This window comes from Marmota flaviventris, chromosome 16, assembly GCF_047511675.1.
Source record: "Marmota flaviventris isolate mMarFla1 chromosome 16, mMarFla1.hap1, whole genome shotgun sequence".
NCBI classification, from domain to species: domain Eukaryota; kingdom Metazoa; phylum Chordata; class Mammalia; order Rodentia; family Sciuridae; genus Marmota; species Marmota flaviventris.
This window is the reverse complement of record NC_092513.1, coordinates 63,839,942-63,855,877: the sequence shown is the minus strand read 5'-3', so window position 1 is coordinate 63,855,877 and position 15,936 is coordinate 63,839,942. Positions and strand designations below refer to the sequence as shown.

At 36.5% G+C, this 15,936-nt stretch overlaps 1 protein-coding gene across 1 annotated transcript in view; it reads right to left on the bottom strand.

The window, feature by feature from the left end:
- The window catches only part of LOC117794582 (contactin-associated protein-like 3), a 202,694-nt gene that overhangs the window by 107,646 nt on the left and 79,112 nt on the right, over positions 1–15,936 (bottom strand). The window contains exons 4-6 of the mRNA XM_071602719.1: positions 13,203–13,350; positions 887–1,090; positions 14–198 (exon numbers count right to left, since the gene is read on the bottom strand). Of these exons, the coding sequence (XP_071458820.1) occupies positions 14–198; positions 887–1,090; positions 13,203–13,350 (537 nt within the window). The remainder of the gene's footprint in view (positions 1–13; positions 199–886; positions 1,091–13,202; positions 13,351–15,936) is intronic.

The window sequence follows — 15,936 nt, the reverse complement described above, 5'->3', positions numbered from 1 at the left end:
ATAATGTCCACACCTTATAATCAAGATCTAAAAGGCTGGCCTCTCCCTCTGCCTGGAAACGGTGAGTATGTTTGTCCACTGTGAAACTGATGTGTGTGTTGAGGACCTCAATGAGGACAGAATGCCAGTGTTGGTCATCCAGCAGACTGCCCAAGGTGAGGGTCACCTGGGCATCTAGGGAGGGCAGGTTAGCACCACCTGAGAAGAGAGTAAAAGTCAATGTAGTATTATTCCACCCATTCAATACTATGGTTTCTACTGGGAGATTTGACACAGCAATTACTCTTTCCTTATATCCTCCTATCCAAAAAGCTAGTTAAATAGTTTAATGTTAATCCTAAACACAATATAGTTTTGACCTTTGAGCAATTTCTTCTCTTATTTGTTGTTCTTTGTATTTGCTTTTCTGATTCAATAAAAAGTAAGGATCAGGGAATCTCCCTGTATATTTCACATTCATTCACTGTTTCTGATGACATTTTCACTTAATGTAAAAATATTTTCTTCTTAGAAAAGAAGAAAAGTAATGCTACTACCTCAAAATTTTACAATCATCCATTCATCTTTATGATATTATCAGGTTATTTATTGGACAGCTGATGATGGCTCTATACAATTATCAAACTATAATACTGTTTACATAAATACATGGTTAAGACAGACATGTAGCCCCTAAGATGCCACAACTGTAGGATGAACACGTTCCCCTTGCTTAGACAGCTCTTGTTTGTACCAATCACTCCAAGGAATTATTTATAAGACCTTCTTTCATTCTTAAATGGATTGGTTTCAGTTTAAATTAACTGCTTAAGAAAAAAAAAATAAGTATAAAAAGCATTTTCATCTAAGTAATCACATTTTTAAAAGCAATTCCTTGTCCTTTTACCTGAATTAAAGAACAAGATGAGTTTTCCTTTAACTAATTCCAGGGTGATATGTTTGCCATTTTGTCCTTCTCTGTGGAGTAGAATCCCATCACTCTGCCTGGTTTTAAATTTCAAAGTAATGATCTCCTTCATTGAACTGATGGATTTCTGATTAATTGTGTACAATAAGAAACTTTTTCCATCAAAATTAACCATCTCAGATCCTACAATGGAAAACATCAAAAAGTGATTCTAGATATATTTTCATTACTGCATTGAAATATATAAGTCAACACACATGTACATATGTAGTCTATTTCTGGTTTGCTTAACATAGGTGGAAATACCCACTGCCAACTTCCTCTTGATACTAGAGTTAACACACATCATCTCTCTGTTTGCTTTTTCTGACTTTTTTTGTTTTAAGACAGTATCATCTAGAAGTATTTGTGTTCCTCTCCTTCCAATTGCACCTATCTTTGTATTTGCTTTTCTGATTCAATAAAAAGTAAGGGTGAGGGAACAAGCTGAAGTTAATCCCCCTTGCACAAAATCTCCCTGTATATTTCACATTCATTCAATGTGAAATTGACACTACTGGTGTTTGGAAAGGATAAAACTGTTATCACATACTGGTAAAAGGTGTCAGTGTAAATAGCTTTATTGTTTGTGACCCAGTAGTTTAGACATTTAACAGTTCTCACTTTAATATATTTGTGTCCAGTCATAAGAGTCATGCATGCACATCCCAGATTCACTAAGTACCATTTTAAACTCATCTGAAGGGCACGCTAATACAAGCTGTACTTTTTCTCAATGTTGTGGCTGAGTCAAATCACAAAAGGCACACCTATTTTATGATGCACCTCAATAACTAAGAAGGTCATTCCATTGGGATGCCACCATTTTTCTCTGAACTTACTGACAATATCTTACTTTTTTGGTATCAACACTACTTTTATCAGTTTGTGCCAAAAAGTTACATGTTATCATTCACATACAGGGGTTGGGTGAAACTCATTGTAAGTGATTGCCTAGCACATATAAGGCCCTGGGGTTTGATTCCAATCACAACACATGCACACAGACACATCATCAGTCAAAAACAATTGCAAAGAGAACAGTACAAAGGAGTTCATACAGTATGGCACCATGGTGCTGGCCTATAATCCCAGGGACATAGGACACTGAGGATGGAGGATTTCAAGTTTGAAATTGAGAAATTTAATGAGACCCTGTCTCAAAATGAAAAATAAAAGCAAAAAAAAAAAAAAAAAAAGAGCTTGGAATGTAGCTCAGTGGTAGAGCACACTGGGTTTAATCACTAGTATTGAAACAATGATTGATTGATTAATTAATTAATTATTAATTTTTAAAAAGGAATTCATATTGCCTAGAAAAAAATCTCCTCTTGCATTTTTCATACATAACTGTCTTTTAAAAATACATGTGTACTAAATGAAGACAAAGCAAATAATAAAAGACCTTCGTGTCTTTCAAACCAATGTTAGTTATTTACTTTCACAGAAAGTTGTGGCCAATGTACACATGGACATACATTTAATTCAGACTAAAATATTTTTATTATGTGTAGCGTCCTTTTTAAAATTCGGAAGTTCAATTCACATGTATAGTGTGTAATATATAAACACTACATTGTCTAGAAATCATGTAAACTAAATAATTACTCTTCATTTTATAATTAAACAAACATGCCTGGTAAGAATATAACTAGTCAAGTTCAAATGAAGCTCTCAAGCTTATTAGATGGCAATGAAATCGTGGTAATGAAGAATTGAAATGATTTCACATTTTAGCAGTACATATTCCTATGTATGTCACTGACAGCATTAAAAATAACTAAGGCTTGCTTTTGCAGTTAGCCAACAAGGAAATTTTGTTCTGCACATGATTTTGCCAAGATTATTTTGGTCAAAAAGATTTTACCCTCATCCTCCCTGTTGCCACAATGGTTTTGCAATAGTTAAATTATTATTAAAGCATCAGAATCTTCTGGAGTGTTTGTTGCACACAGATTGCTGAGACATAGCCCTGAGTTTCTGAGTGAACAGGTCTGAGGTAGAATCTAAGAATCTGCATTTCAAACAAATTCCCTCCTGTTGTCCATGTGCTTGAGCTGGTGACCATACTTTGAGATCCACAGATTTAAACCACCTAAATTATATTTCTTGGAGATTCTTCTCAGGCAAAATGGACTAGTAAAAATTTTACTGGGTAACCACAACACAAAATAATGGCCTTAAAACCCTTTTGTCCTAATGCTTTGAGTTATGTTCTAACACTTTGTCTAGAATAGTTAACCATATATTAATCACCAAAATATATATTATAAGAAAAATCCAAAATGTACATTGACAGATTTTTAAAAGCTTATTGGATGACCAAATTAGAATACAGATCTATAGCTAAGTGAGTATAACAGCCCTAGTAGTTCAAAATCATCAAGGATATAAACTTAACCTCAACTTTAGGGGTTTAAAATGATAGACAAAATTTAGGAACTGCTTTTTGAAGTCTAGAATATTAGGATCTCTCACTCTTTATCTGTAATTATTTGCATAACTCTCAAGCCCATTAGCATACAGACCCCTAAGCTAATTTGTAAAGGGTTGTTAAACATAAAATCAACAACAACAAAAATGCAGCAGAGAGCACACATGGCCTGCATGGCCTGAAATACTGAGCATCTAGCCCTTTCCAGAAGTTCCTCACTCTGACTCTACAGAAGTATCCTATGATGGTTACTGGGCTGGTGCTGACTGTTCAGAGGTGGCAGTGATAAGAATCAGCTCATAACCAGACATTCTGGCATCCAATTTTTATTTCACTGAAAACCCCATTATGTTTAGGACCTCACAAATTATTTTTGTTGACATCCATAGTGCACAATTCAATATACTCCGTTTATGACTATGGTTAGAATGGTAAAGAACTGGTCAATATTTTAGCACCTGGCTATGTATTTCTGTGTATAATATAAAACATTGGCCTTGATATAAATAGGCTTCTATAGATTGAAATTCTTCTTTGAAGGATATTCACAATTTTGTTCTATTATTAAAACTCCATCTTTTCCATCTTATGTCATTTTGACTTAATTCCATTCATTCCAAAAGTATGGCCCATTGGATTAATACTGATGTAGCACCTAGCTTGTGTCACCACTCACTGTGCTGGATGCTGGGACAAGCAGGGGCCAGGACAGGTCTGGTTCTAGCCTCTCCAAGCAACAATCCTCTTATTCTCCGGTACTTTCTTACTTATATTGTCATGAAGAAATACAATTCATAGGGAAAATCTTCAAGTCTTACAGGGTTGCTAAGGAAACTACAGAAGTAAAGAAACAGCTTATAGCTCAAAATAAAAGCAGGAGAAAAAAGGCTCTCCTTTGGTGACAATGTCCAGAAACAAAGAATACAAAGAATTAAGGAATCTTGATGAACTGCCAATCATGCACCCTTCACATTAAATTTGCAGATACACATCAGAAAGTAGTCAGCCATGACTTTACATTTATAATAAAAGAAAACACATTATCACAACAGATAATTTAAAATATAAATAGAACCTCTATTATAGGCCTTACCAAAAGTAATCATTCTGATAAAATATTATCTACCTAACAATGTTCACAAATAGATTTGAATATTTAAACAAATCAGAGTGTCAGTAAATATAATTTTTCAAAATCAGCATTAAATACTCAAAGTGAATTTGTAAAAGCAATAAATTTAAAATAAATGTAAAGTTTAAAAAACATTTTGGGAGACAAAGCATTTCATCAATAAGTCAATAGTAGCAATTTCTCTGAAAGCATTGATGGGGGAGCTCCGCCAGGCAGGTCCCTTAAACTTACCTATTCACTAAGTATTACCTTCCCTGACCCTTGTGCCACTGATCTCAGTGTTACCTAGAGAATTAAATTACCTAAGATGCTCTTTTTTGTATCATTCCACTGTTATAAGATTTTTGCTGTTTAACTATTAAATAAATAAAACTTTACATATCCATAATGAATACAAATAATCCATTACAATATGTGGATGAAATATCCAAAGAATACATCAAATTTCAACTTGGCATTCCATTTAAAATGGCTTTTACAAGAGTCTTCATAAAAGTGTCTCTGTATATAATCCAACTATTTCAATCATTGAGGTATTTGAAAAGAGAAGATACATATCATGCACACAAGGTAGGAAGTGATAGTTTCCCCAATTATAAGACTACAAACTTATATTCCAAAAACAGTGGGAGGAAATACTTATGATTTCACTTTATCATCAATAACTTCCTTAATAGATTAATTTTTTTATGTTTCAGTCTCTAACAGACTATGGTTGGAATATATATTAATATGGCAAAGAATGGTCAATATTTTATCAACTGGCTATGTATATATGTGCATGCCATAAAACACTGGTTTTTGTCACCACTCATTATGTTGGATGCTGGGATAAGGAGGAACCAGGACATCTTCATAGGATACTTCTGTAGAGCAGGAGTGGGGAACTTCTGGAATGGTTCTTACGTAGTAATGTATTAGGTAAAGGCATCCATCTAACCAGTAGTGAGGCTAAATATGTGCTGATACATTTCCACTTTCTTAATCTAGTCCACAAAAAGCCATTCCAAACAATGAAAATGACAAAGTGCAGTGGGCTGTGGAGCTATCCTGAGAAGGTTGGACTCCTGGTTCCACCTTAGAAGACTCACTCAACCTCCTTTGCCTCAGTGTCCTCATTCACAGGGCATAAGAGTCCCCCACAGAACTATCATGAATATTAAACCATTTAATGTCTATGAGTGTGCAAACATGGTAAGTCCTCAGTGGGATTAGTTACATCATTATTGTTGTTGCTCTGGGCAAAGAAAATGAGATTTAACCATAGCTAAAAACTACCTTTAGGACTTTTGCTTTTGACCATGATGGGGGTAACAGGAGAACTTAAATACTTAAATGTTCTTGGAGTATTTAATGCTGATTTTTAACAGGTTTATCCCTCACTTGAAACAACCAAAAATAAGGTCCCTTAAACTTACCTATTCACTAAGTATTCCCTTCCCTGACCCTTGTGCCACTGATCTCAGTGTAAGATACTCTTTTTTGTATCATTCCACTGTTATAAGATTTTTGTAAACCATTGAAACAATGGTTTACAAAACATTTGCTATTAAGCAACAAAGAAGAGTGAAATGTATAAGAAATGAGAGGCAAGAGATAAGCTTTATAACTGCTTGGATCTTAACCTTCAAAGAGTTCCCAGGACATGGAGCAGGAAAGGAAAACTGAGGCAGAGACCAGCGACTTCCTTAGTTGAAAATAGCATGAAGAGTTTGTTAGAATGAGGCAGCTAGAGCTCCCAGGCAAAGAACAGGGGAGGAGAAAGATGAACTACAAGAGAGCACAGGTGGTTTGCAACAGAGTCCTAAAGCAATAAATGAGCTGTATATTGATAGAATGCACCCTTAAGGAAATCCAGCAAGACTAAGGAAAGAAGCTTCTGGAAGGACTAGCTAGAAGTAGCATTTCCCATGCACACAAGTTGGTCATGGTGACCATGTGATCATCCAGAATGAAGACCACACAGCTCACTAGTTTGGGATCAAGTACTTAGAGGATCTAACCTCAGTGGTGGGGAGGCATTGGCCCCAGATTAAACACTGCTCTGGTGAGGCTAAGACCTTGAAGCATTGACTTGCTGTAGTCCAATGTGTCTTTGAATGAAGGGAAAGAATACAAGGATGCAAAAATATCTAGCATTCAACAAGGTAAAAGTCACAATGTCCAACAGCCAATTGAAGACAGGTGGAAGCTGGAAAACGCGGCCCTCGTGAGGAAAAATTATCAATCAAAACGTACACACAACTGAAAAATATAATTGGCAGAGATACATGAAAGTTACTTAAAAGAGTGAAAGCCTCAAGATCTGAAATGAAAGATAAACTGAATAGATTCAAAGGAAATTAAACACTGAAGAAGAATCATGAACCTGAAGACATCAATAGAAAAATACAAATTGAAATGAAGAGAAAAAAATAATTAAAAAAAAAAATGAGCTGGGCCTGGTGGCACACACCTGTTATCCCAGCAGCTCTGGAAGCTGAAACAGGAAAATCACGAGTTCAAAGCCAGCCTTAGTGATGGTGAGGTGTTAAGCAACTCACTGAGTCCCTGTCTGTAAATAAAATACAAAATAGGGTTGGGGATGTGGCTCAGTGGTAAAGTGCCCCTGAGTTCAATCCAAAAAAAAAAAAAAATGAACAAAGTATCAGTAAAGTGCAACTAATAAAATCCAAATACCTAATGTGTGGTAATTGATTCCCTTAAGGAATAACAGAGAGGGGGTCAGTTAAAAAAAAATCTGAAGAAACAATGGCTGAAACTTTTCAAATTTATTGAAAATTATGAACCCACAGATCCAAGTGACCCAATGAGACCCAAACACAAGAAACAGAAGAAAATAAAAGGAGAAGCACATAAGCAAATTACTCAAAATCCTTTTTAAAAGCTAGGGGGAAAAAAGACATCTTACAATCAGAGCAACATCAATACAGATGGTTACAGATTGCTAGATTGCTAGAATGCTAGAAACGAATGCTATCAAAATCTGTGCTGGTTGAAAATAACTCGCACAAATGAAGGCAAAGATAAGGACTTTCAAACATACAAATGCTGAAAGAGTTCCTTGCCAGTAGATCAACACTATAAAAAATGTTAAAAAGAAATAATTGAGGTAGAAGAAAAATGATTCAGAGAAATATGGGTCTATACAAAAGAATACAGAATATGAAAAATTTTTACATAAGTGTGTGTGTGCATTTACATATATGTACTCAATTTTTTTCAAGATAGGTACATTTTTAAAATATAGATGAAGTGTTATAGGTTTATTCTCTTTTTCCAAAAGCAATGATAAAACTGGAGGTGAGGATGTTCAAAAATAGTAACTAAAGGAATCTGGAAAATGACCAAAGACATACAATAAATTGAGAAGCATTTGCTCAAGAAAATCTATTGAATCTCAGTAATGATAGTGGAAGCCTATATGATTATAGCCAGAGGCTGCCTCTACCTCTTCTTGGCACTAATCCTCTACTTGGGATGGGGAGGAGAGCACATGGAAAAATCAAATATCTCAGCCTGAGATTTCAATACCTGTTGGGCAGGAACAACTGACTGGTTGAGCAGCCAGCAGCTGAATAGAAAGGAACCATATTCATACTCGAAGTCAGGGAATACATCTTTGAAGAAGTGACATTTAAGCAGAGACCTGAATGGTAGGATATAGAGATGAAAAAATTGAGAAGCAGCAGTCTAAGCAGATAAACTGGATGTTAAGACTCTATGAGTGAGGAGTGTGCTTGGCAGAGGCATCAAAAGAAGCCATGGTGGGGAGGGAGCAAGATGTGGGGATGGCAGGAGGTGAGACTAGAAAAGTATGCAGGGGCATGGTCTTTCAGCATCTTCTGAGTCCTTCTGAGAAGTGTGGATGCTATCTTAGGAACAATGGAGGTGAAAGATTGTAAACACATAATCAGTTACATCAGATGTGCATTTTTAAAAATACCTTTAGCTGCAATGTAACATAAATATAATATACTAATGGGTAGAGACAGGGAAACTAAAATTGGAAAGCAATTGCAATAATCCAGGAGAGTCTAGAAGTGCGGTAAGCTAGAGAGAAGTGAAATGATTTAGGGAATAATTTGGACATACAATTATGTGCAGATACAGAGATTTGTCAAGGGTGATTCCCATACTTATAGCATAAGTTCCTGATGAATGATAGAATCATTAACAGACATAATGAATACCAGAGGAAGAGTGTTTTAGGGCTAGGTGTGAGTCAGTTCAAGAAAGCAATCTGGGACTCAGTAAGTTTTAAGTACTTGTAAGGCAACTAATTCACTAGCCAAAGATCACCTGTTTTCTCAATAATTGGACCTATTGTTTAACTCTGAGATCTAGAGATTATTACAGACTGCAAATTCTGGTAGTAATTAGTGATATTCAAAAATTGCTAAAAATGATTATGCATTTAAATTAATTTAGTTGCCATCATATATCCAACTTTGCCTGTTCCACTGTAATTTATTAAATATGTATTGATATATTTTTTCAACATTTACTTTCAGCAAAATCCTTAGTTACACTCTTTTAAGATCTAATAGTTTGCTAACAAGTTTAATCTGGGAGGCAATTAAAATGCATCATTTGGAATTGTGCAATAAATGTGATAGAAATTAGAAAGATTAAAATTGCATTAAAATATGGCTTATTACACCCAAAAATATGATAGGCTGTTTTGTCTCATATGATTTTAGGGTAAGTATTAGTACTTTTCTACTTAATATCAAATAAAAACCTTAAGGTTATATGATTATAGCTCAGAATAATTAATCTTTTTTATTCCTAGAGCAAGATATGTCTTCTATCTACACTGTGACACAAAGTGAGAATCAGAAGCCTGTTCCCATGTTCAGCCTGACTCTGTGAATCCACATTTATCCTCTCCTGCACAGGCTCCTTAGCAATTGGAGGGCAAAAATCAAGCCTTATGGATCTTCCTTAGCATGGTAACTTGCATAGAGTAAATAGTCTGTAAATAGATACCATGCTGAATAGAATTAGTACTTCTTCTAACTTAATTTGACTATTTTGTATGTTTTTCAGAACAGGCTTGGACAATCTAGACCAGCATTCTCTAAAGACTAAAGATCATTATTAGCTGCAAAATTTCTCTTCATCAATGAAGGGAACTACTTCTACTCTCATCTCATGTTGTTATATTCCTACTAATGTATTTTCAAAACCCAAGTCTACCCAGAGTAGGGGCCAGTACTGGAAAGAAGGAGGGTCTATATGTACCCTCTTCTCTCAAAATTCTCTTCAAATTTTTCAAAATACACATTCCTTATTTTTTTGGAATAACAATAACTGGCTTACAAATATTGATATATAGGGACACTGTTAAATAAAGTCTAATTTTTCACTGTCACTGTCAATACTTAAAAATAAAAAACAGTCAGTTACACATTTCACTCCATTCATTTTATTCTTGTGTGTGTGTGTGTGTGTGTGTGTGTACTGGAGATGGAACCCAGGGGCACTTAATCACTGAGCCACATCCCTAGCCCTCTTTATATTTTATTTTGAGACAGGGCCTCACTAAGTTGCTGAGGCTGGCTTTGAACTTGCAATCCTCCTGCCTCAGCCTTCTGAGCTGCTGGGATTGTAAGCATTCATTTTATTCTTAATGCCTGACTTGAAATAAGGAGGAAGTACCAATACGTGAATGACAAACTCATAAATCCCAGAGCACTCACCACCTCTGCATCTATCAATTCCACATTCCCAGCAATTCACTCAACTTTCTGCTTTCTTCCATGCTGGCCTTATTCAAAGAATAGGCACATTAATAAACATAAAAGTACGATAAAATAATGGAGCCAGTTCAATACAACCTGATAGGAAAAGAACACATTGCTACAAGATCACTAGAAAATGACACTGTACAGGAACCCCAAAAGTCAAAGAATAAGGCAGAACAGAAGAGCAGAATAGATCCAAAAGATGATCAACCTGGCTAAAGACCTGGGAGAGTCGGGCTTCAAAACCCAGCATCGCAGAGGATGTGGATTTGGAGTTCTCAGATCATATGTTAATGTTATTAAAACCTTTTGAAAGTGGATAACACATGAAAGAGAGAACTTTTAAGAGTGAAATACAAGGGTGAGGACAAATCTGCAGAGAATGCTGAAATTAGACAGATAATGCTGCCAGGAAGGGGACTCTAAGAACAGCACTGCTACCCCTCCACCACCTCATCCTTGGTTTTAAAATGGTAAAAGGGCCTTTTAGGTAGGGAAAGCATATGCCAAGCCAGGAAACCCTGAAAACATACAATGTTTAAAGGAATAATGAATAGCATTGCAAGTGGAATTTAAAGAAATGAAACTGAAAAGAGAATTTGCATCTAAGAGTCATTATGTGCCAAGAAAAACAATTTGGATGTTATTTGCAATACAAACAGCAGTGGAAATAACAATTGAAAAGAAAATAACTATCACTTTTGGTTATAAACTGTATTGTATTAAATTATTGTCAAAATAAGAATGCAAAGTTCTATGTTTGAGTAATTATTCTTACTACTAATAAAAACAAGACAAGGCAAAACCACTACTAATCAAGGATGTACTGTGGCTGTTTTACAAACTGTAGTGATTGTTACACCTGTATTTTTTTATAGTAGGAGCTTTTTGTGGTGAACAATTCCTTTTGCTGATCTCAGGGGTGCACACAGGTGCCATGATAGCTGCAGTCTTTCCAGGGATAAGGCTCACAACTTTGGTCTTTCTGCTATGAATGTTTAATACAAGAGGCTAGAGTAAGACCTCCTCTTGAAGGCCATCAAGGTAATGATAAATCCCCATCAAAAAGCATGATATGCTTTCAAATCAGTTAACCTGAATCCATTTCCAAACTGATGGGAGAAGGAAGTGGCCACTTTCATAGAAGCGTCTCAGACACTTCAGCAGGGAGTACCTTGGTAAGTCCAGGAGACATAGGAAGGAAGGAAATGATCATGGCAAGAAGAAAAAGACTTGGACAGTAACACAACAGAATCTGCATTAAATGCTTCCAGAAAATATGGAAAGCAATGGAAGAGTTAGAAAACCAAATGGAAAGAGGGACCTGTATGTGATGCTACCAGGAAGCAGAAATGAAGCCAAGACTAACACAGTGTTTCACCCTGGGAAGGAGCTCTTTGAATGAGCCTCATCTTCTGAAATCACTCATTGTGTGTGAGGTTCCCAAAATGGAGAGGATAGTGTTCAATAACTCCCTCTGTATCACAATGCCATTGCCCCCTGCACTAAAAGAACCCCTAAATTCCTGCTCCCATGCTTTGTGTTGCCATGAGCACTGACTATACTTTGCATCTGGAATGTTATACCAAGGCCCATATGTTAAAGTCTTTGTCCCCAGCTTGGCACTTTTGGGAAGTGGTAGAACCTTTGAGAGATGGGGCTTAGTAGGAAGAAGTTAGTCCATTTGGGATGTGCCCTTGAAAGGAGATATTGCAACCTCAGGGCTCTCCTTTCTCTCTTTGCTTCCCAGCCACCATGAGGTAAATAGCCTTGTGCCACCACACACTCCTTGACATTATGCAGTGTGCTGCGACAGTCCCAAAGAAATGGGGGCCAAGTGACCATGGACTAAACCTCTGAACCTGTGAGCCAGAAAAAGATTTCTTCTTCTCAGTTTGATTATTTCAGGTCTTTTGTCACAGTAATGGAAAACTGACTAATACCAGCATCCTCCGCAGCACCTATCTCACTATCCATGAATATACCTTCACTTTTTTATGTAATTTTATAACTTCTTGTTAGACAAAGCAAATAAAGAATTTTAGAATCATCCCTCACACCCTACACCAGGCATAGTTCTCTCAAGAAGTCAGTGTCCAATAAATTTTTATATGATAAGGGGATAAAGAAACAACTACATGTATAGTATAGCAATGATGAGAATCAAATTTGGAAGAAAAGATGTGAATCTGTTCTTAAATGTAGATCCAATATGTAATAGTTGGGCATGGGGTGTGGAAGGCCAACCTGACAGAAAACCAAGTCACTGGCTTAGTCCCCAGTTTTCTAGAAAATATTTTGTTAATTTTTTTTCCTTTTGTGTTAATTTAAGAAACATCAAAATTGCAACAATATGATTAACTCACACCTCTATTTCACTGAATGCTTGTAGTCTGTGCTTTCCTTGGCTGCATATTTCACTACTTTCATCATCAGTTGAGAAAAGAGGGAAAATGTAATACCCAAATGACATTTCCAAGCTAAAATTAAATTAAGTTGCAGGCACTGTTCAAAAGAAGGTTCCACTGGGAAGCAAACAAAAGAGTGGAAGGAAAACAGAGTCATCCTAGAGTATGGGGAAAACAGGACAATTGCACCTAGCAGTCACTATGTGTCCCATACTAAGGGCCATCTCAGCATCAAAATCAGCACCATCAGTCACAGTAAATAACTGTTGTTGATTTGAACATCATTACTTTTTTAAAAATGCTGACTCTGAAGCAATTATCTGGCTAACCTCTGAAAATCTAAAGGTAAATAAAGCTCCATTCAAGTCCTCCTTTGGAAGCCAGGTTCTTTATGGAAGCTTTTTGTTAAAAAAAAAAAAAAAAATTCTACTCCAACAGCAGTGTAAGGCATGAAGAGTTGCTTCCAGTTTCAGTGTAGCTTTTACAATATGTCACTCTGATGCTGATTTCAGGCAGGGATAAGAATACTTACTGTATGCACATCCATACACTTCAATCCGCATGCCAATCCTGCCCTTGGAGTTCCAGGCTAAAGGCAGGAAACGCAAGAACCTGGCTTCCAAGGGAGGCTGAAGTCTGTAATGCACCACGCTGTCTGAGTTTGTGTTTCCTGGAAAGCCCTGGGAGAAAACAGAAAAAAGGGATAAAATATCTGTGAGATGCTGTCTCCTCATCAATGATCAATGCCTTGTTCACTTTGTTAATATGCAAAACGTGCTTGTGTTTAAGCAGATGTGATCCCCTCTCCCTAGTCCTTGTATTAATAACCATTGCCCAAGGTCCCTTATTTCCAGGATTGTTTAAATTTCACAAGCACCATTAAACCAGCTATACACATATTACTCTCAAAGGCTTGCTTTTAGAAAGTAGTTCACCCCCTAATCCCTTATACTAATCTTCAAGTATAGCAACAGAAACACAGGAAGCCACATTCCCTGGCCCTGGAATAATAAAAATCTAGGGCCAATGTGGATATAAAAAACAGGGTCTTAAAAGCCTCTGGATTGATCTGTTCTTATCATCCATGTTGTTTGAAGAACTGCATCATTAGAATATTGTTGAAATAAAACATTTCTAAAACTCAATATTAAGTTGCAGGCTTTTACTGCTTAGTTTTACCTCCTGCTGGAAATATTAAACCAAGAAAGAAGACAGGTTTCCCATACTCAGCAGAATGTGAATAGCTCAGGTTTCTCCGTACTACTCCCTTCCCAATCAGAAGGAACATTTTATCAGATATTTGGAAATATAATGTTTGCTTGCAAGGAGGTTGTAAACAGAGAAAAAGCCAGAAAAAAATATTTCCAGTGGCATCAAGACTGTATATTTAAAATAATGTATTTGTATTGAAAACAATGCTAGATATGTTACAAATATAAGTGCATGTAGCTTAATATATGGCCATAAATCCATTTTCTGAAAAATAATGAATTAAGTCCCCATATTTGAAAAGTTATGCAAAAGAATAAAATAAGTGTATTTAGCATTATGGAATAAAATTGCTTAATGAGTGTTTAATAGTGTGTGCACATCTTATGGGCAACTTGAAGAAACTGTTTGCTCAGAATTAAACGAAGCATTGAACTGTATGTCCATACAATTTTGAGGGCATTTTAACAATTCAGTCAATAGCATTTTCCCATTAGCTTCTTCTATGTATTGAATATAGTAACATGTAAAATAGGATATTTTGACAAAATTTAGAAAACTTTCTCATTGAGAAATGCCATTGACCATAAGTATCATGATTTTGCATTTAGGTTAGTATTAAAATAGTCTAAATGTATGAAATTTATTTTACTTACCACCTGGATCAGTCTGGGGTGGGTTTGGAGAATGTCTATGATCAGCGAGGCCCTTCTCATGGCCCTGATCCATTATACTCATATCCCCAGCACCTCACAAGGTACATATATCCTGATGGTGCCATGCATGGCATGAACTCGTCACCACTGATTACATCTGTCTTATTTCCCAGGTGATTTAAATTCTATCCATGACCAGTTCAGTTCAAGCAAATGGAAGGTATTCAATGGCTTTGCTGCAGGATAGATGTTCCTTGACTTACAATAGGGCTATACTCCCAATGAATCCCCTGTACATTGAAAAAATGGCGACCCAAAAAGGCACCTAACCTAAAAAACAGTATATCAATTCAGGATACTGACGAGTGAGTATCTATTTGTTCCCCATGAGATGCACGAATGACTGAACTGCATCTCACTGCCATTGCCCAGCACTGTGAAGAGTACTGGATATAATATTCTGGGGGGAAAATCAAAGTTCAAAATTCAAAGTACAGTTTCTACTGAATGCACACAGGTTTTGAACCATTATAAAGTTGAAAGTCCTAAGTGGAACTGTTATAAAGTCAGGGAACATCTGCATCAGAAATTCTTCAAATTTATTCATATGTGCTGGACTGAAAGGAGGAAAAGAATCATGGTATGTGCTTCTTACCAACAATGACCAATCTTTTTTCTTTTCTTTTGGTACTGGGATTAAACCCAGGGGCCCTTAACCACTGAGCCACATTCCCAGTCCTTTTTTTTTTTTTTTTTTGAATTTTGAGACAGAGTATCACTAAATTGCTGAGGCTGGGTTTGAACTTGTGATCGTCCTGCCTGAATCTCCTCCCAAGCTGCTGGGAAGACAGGCATATGCTATGGCGCCCAGCAACACTCACCATTTTAAAGAGTCCTTGCCTAACAGATACTTGTGCATTGACGCAAAGTCAGGGCTAACAGGGCCATTTCTAGTCTTAGTCATTCTCTCTGGTGCAGGTTCCTTGTTCCTCCTTATAGACCAAGCTAAATCAAAGCTACTTTATACAAATTCATCTCTAGGTGTGCCATTCTCGAGGATTCAAGGTCCTTTCTTATTTTGGGGCACCACAAAAGCCAGCCAGTGAATCACCATTTCTTAACTAAGTAATAAAGGGCCTTTGTGAGTCTAAATCATTTCATGTGTTCACATGTGTTCCCTCCTCAAGAGCAGGGCTGCCTGAGCTTCAGAATGTATGTTCTGTCCATTTCAGCACAGGTCCCTTATTCTGGTGTGCCGGCAGAAGAAACAGGGGCATTGAACCAGATCATCTCATCATAAAGCTCCACGGTAGAAAAAATTAAAGAAAAGAAGATAAGAAATCAGGCCCTAAAGAGAAGGCCCATGTTCCCTGTGCAGAGCAACACAACATCAGCGGCTTG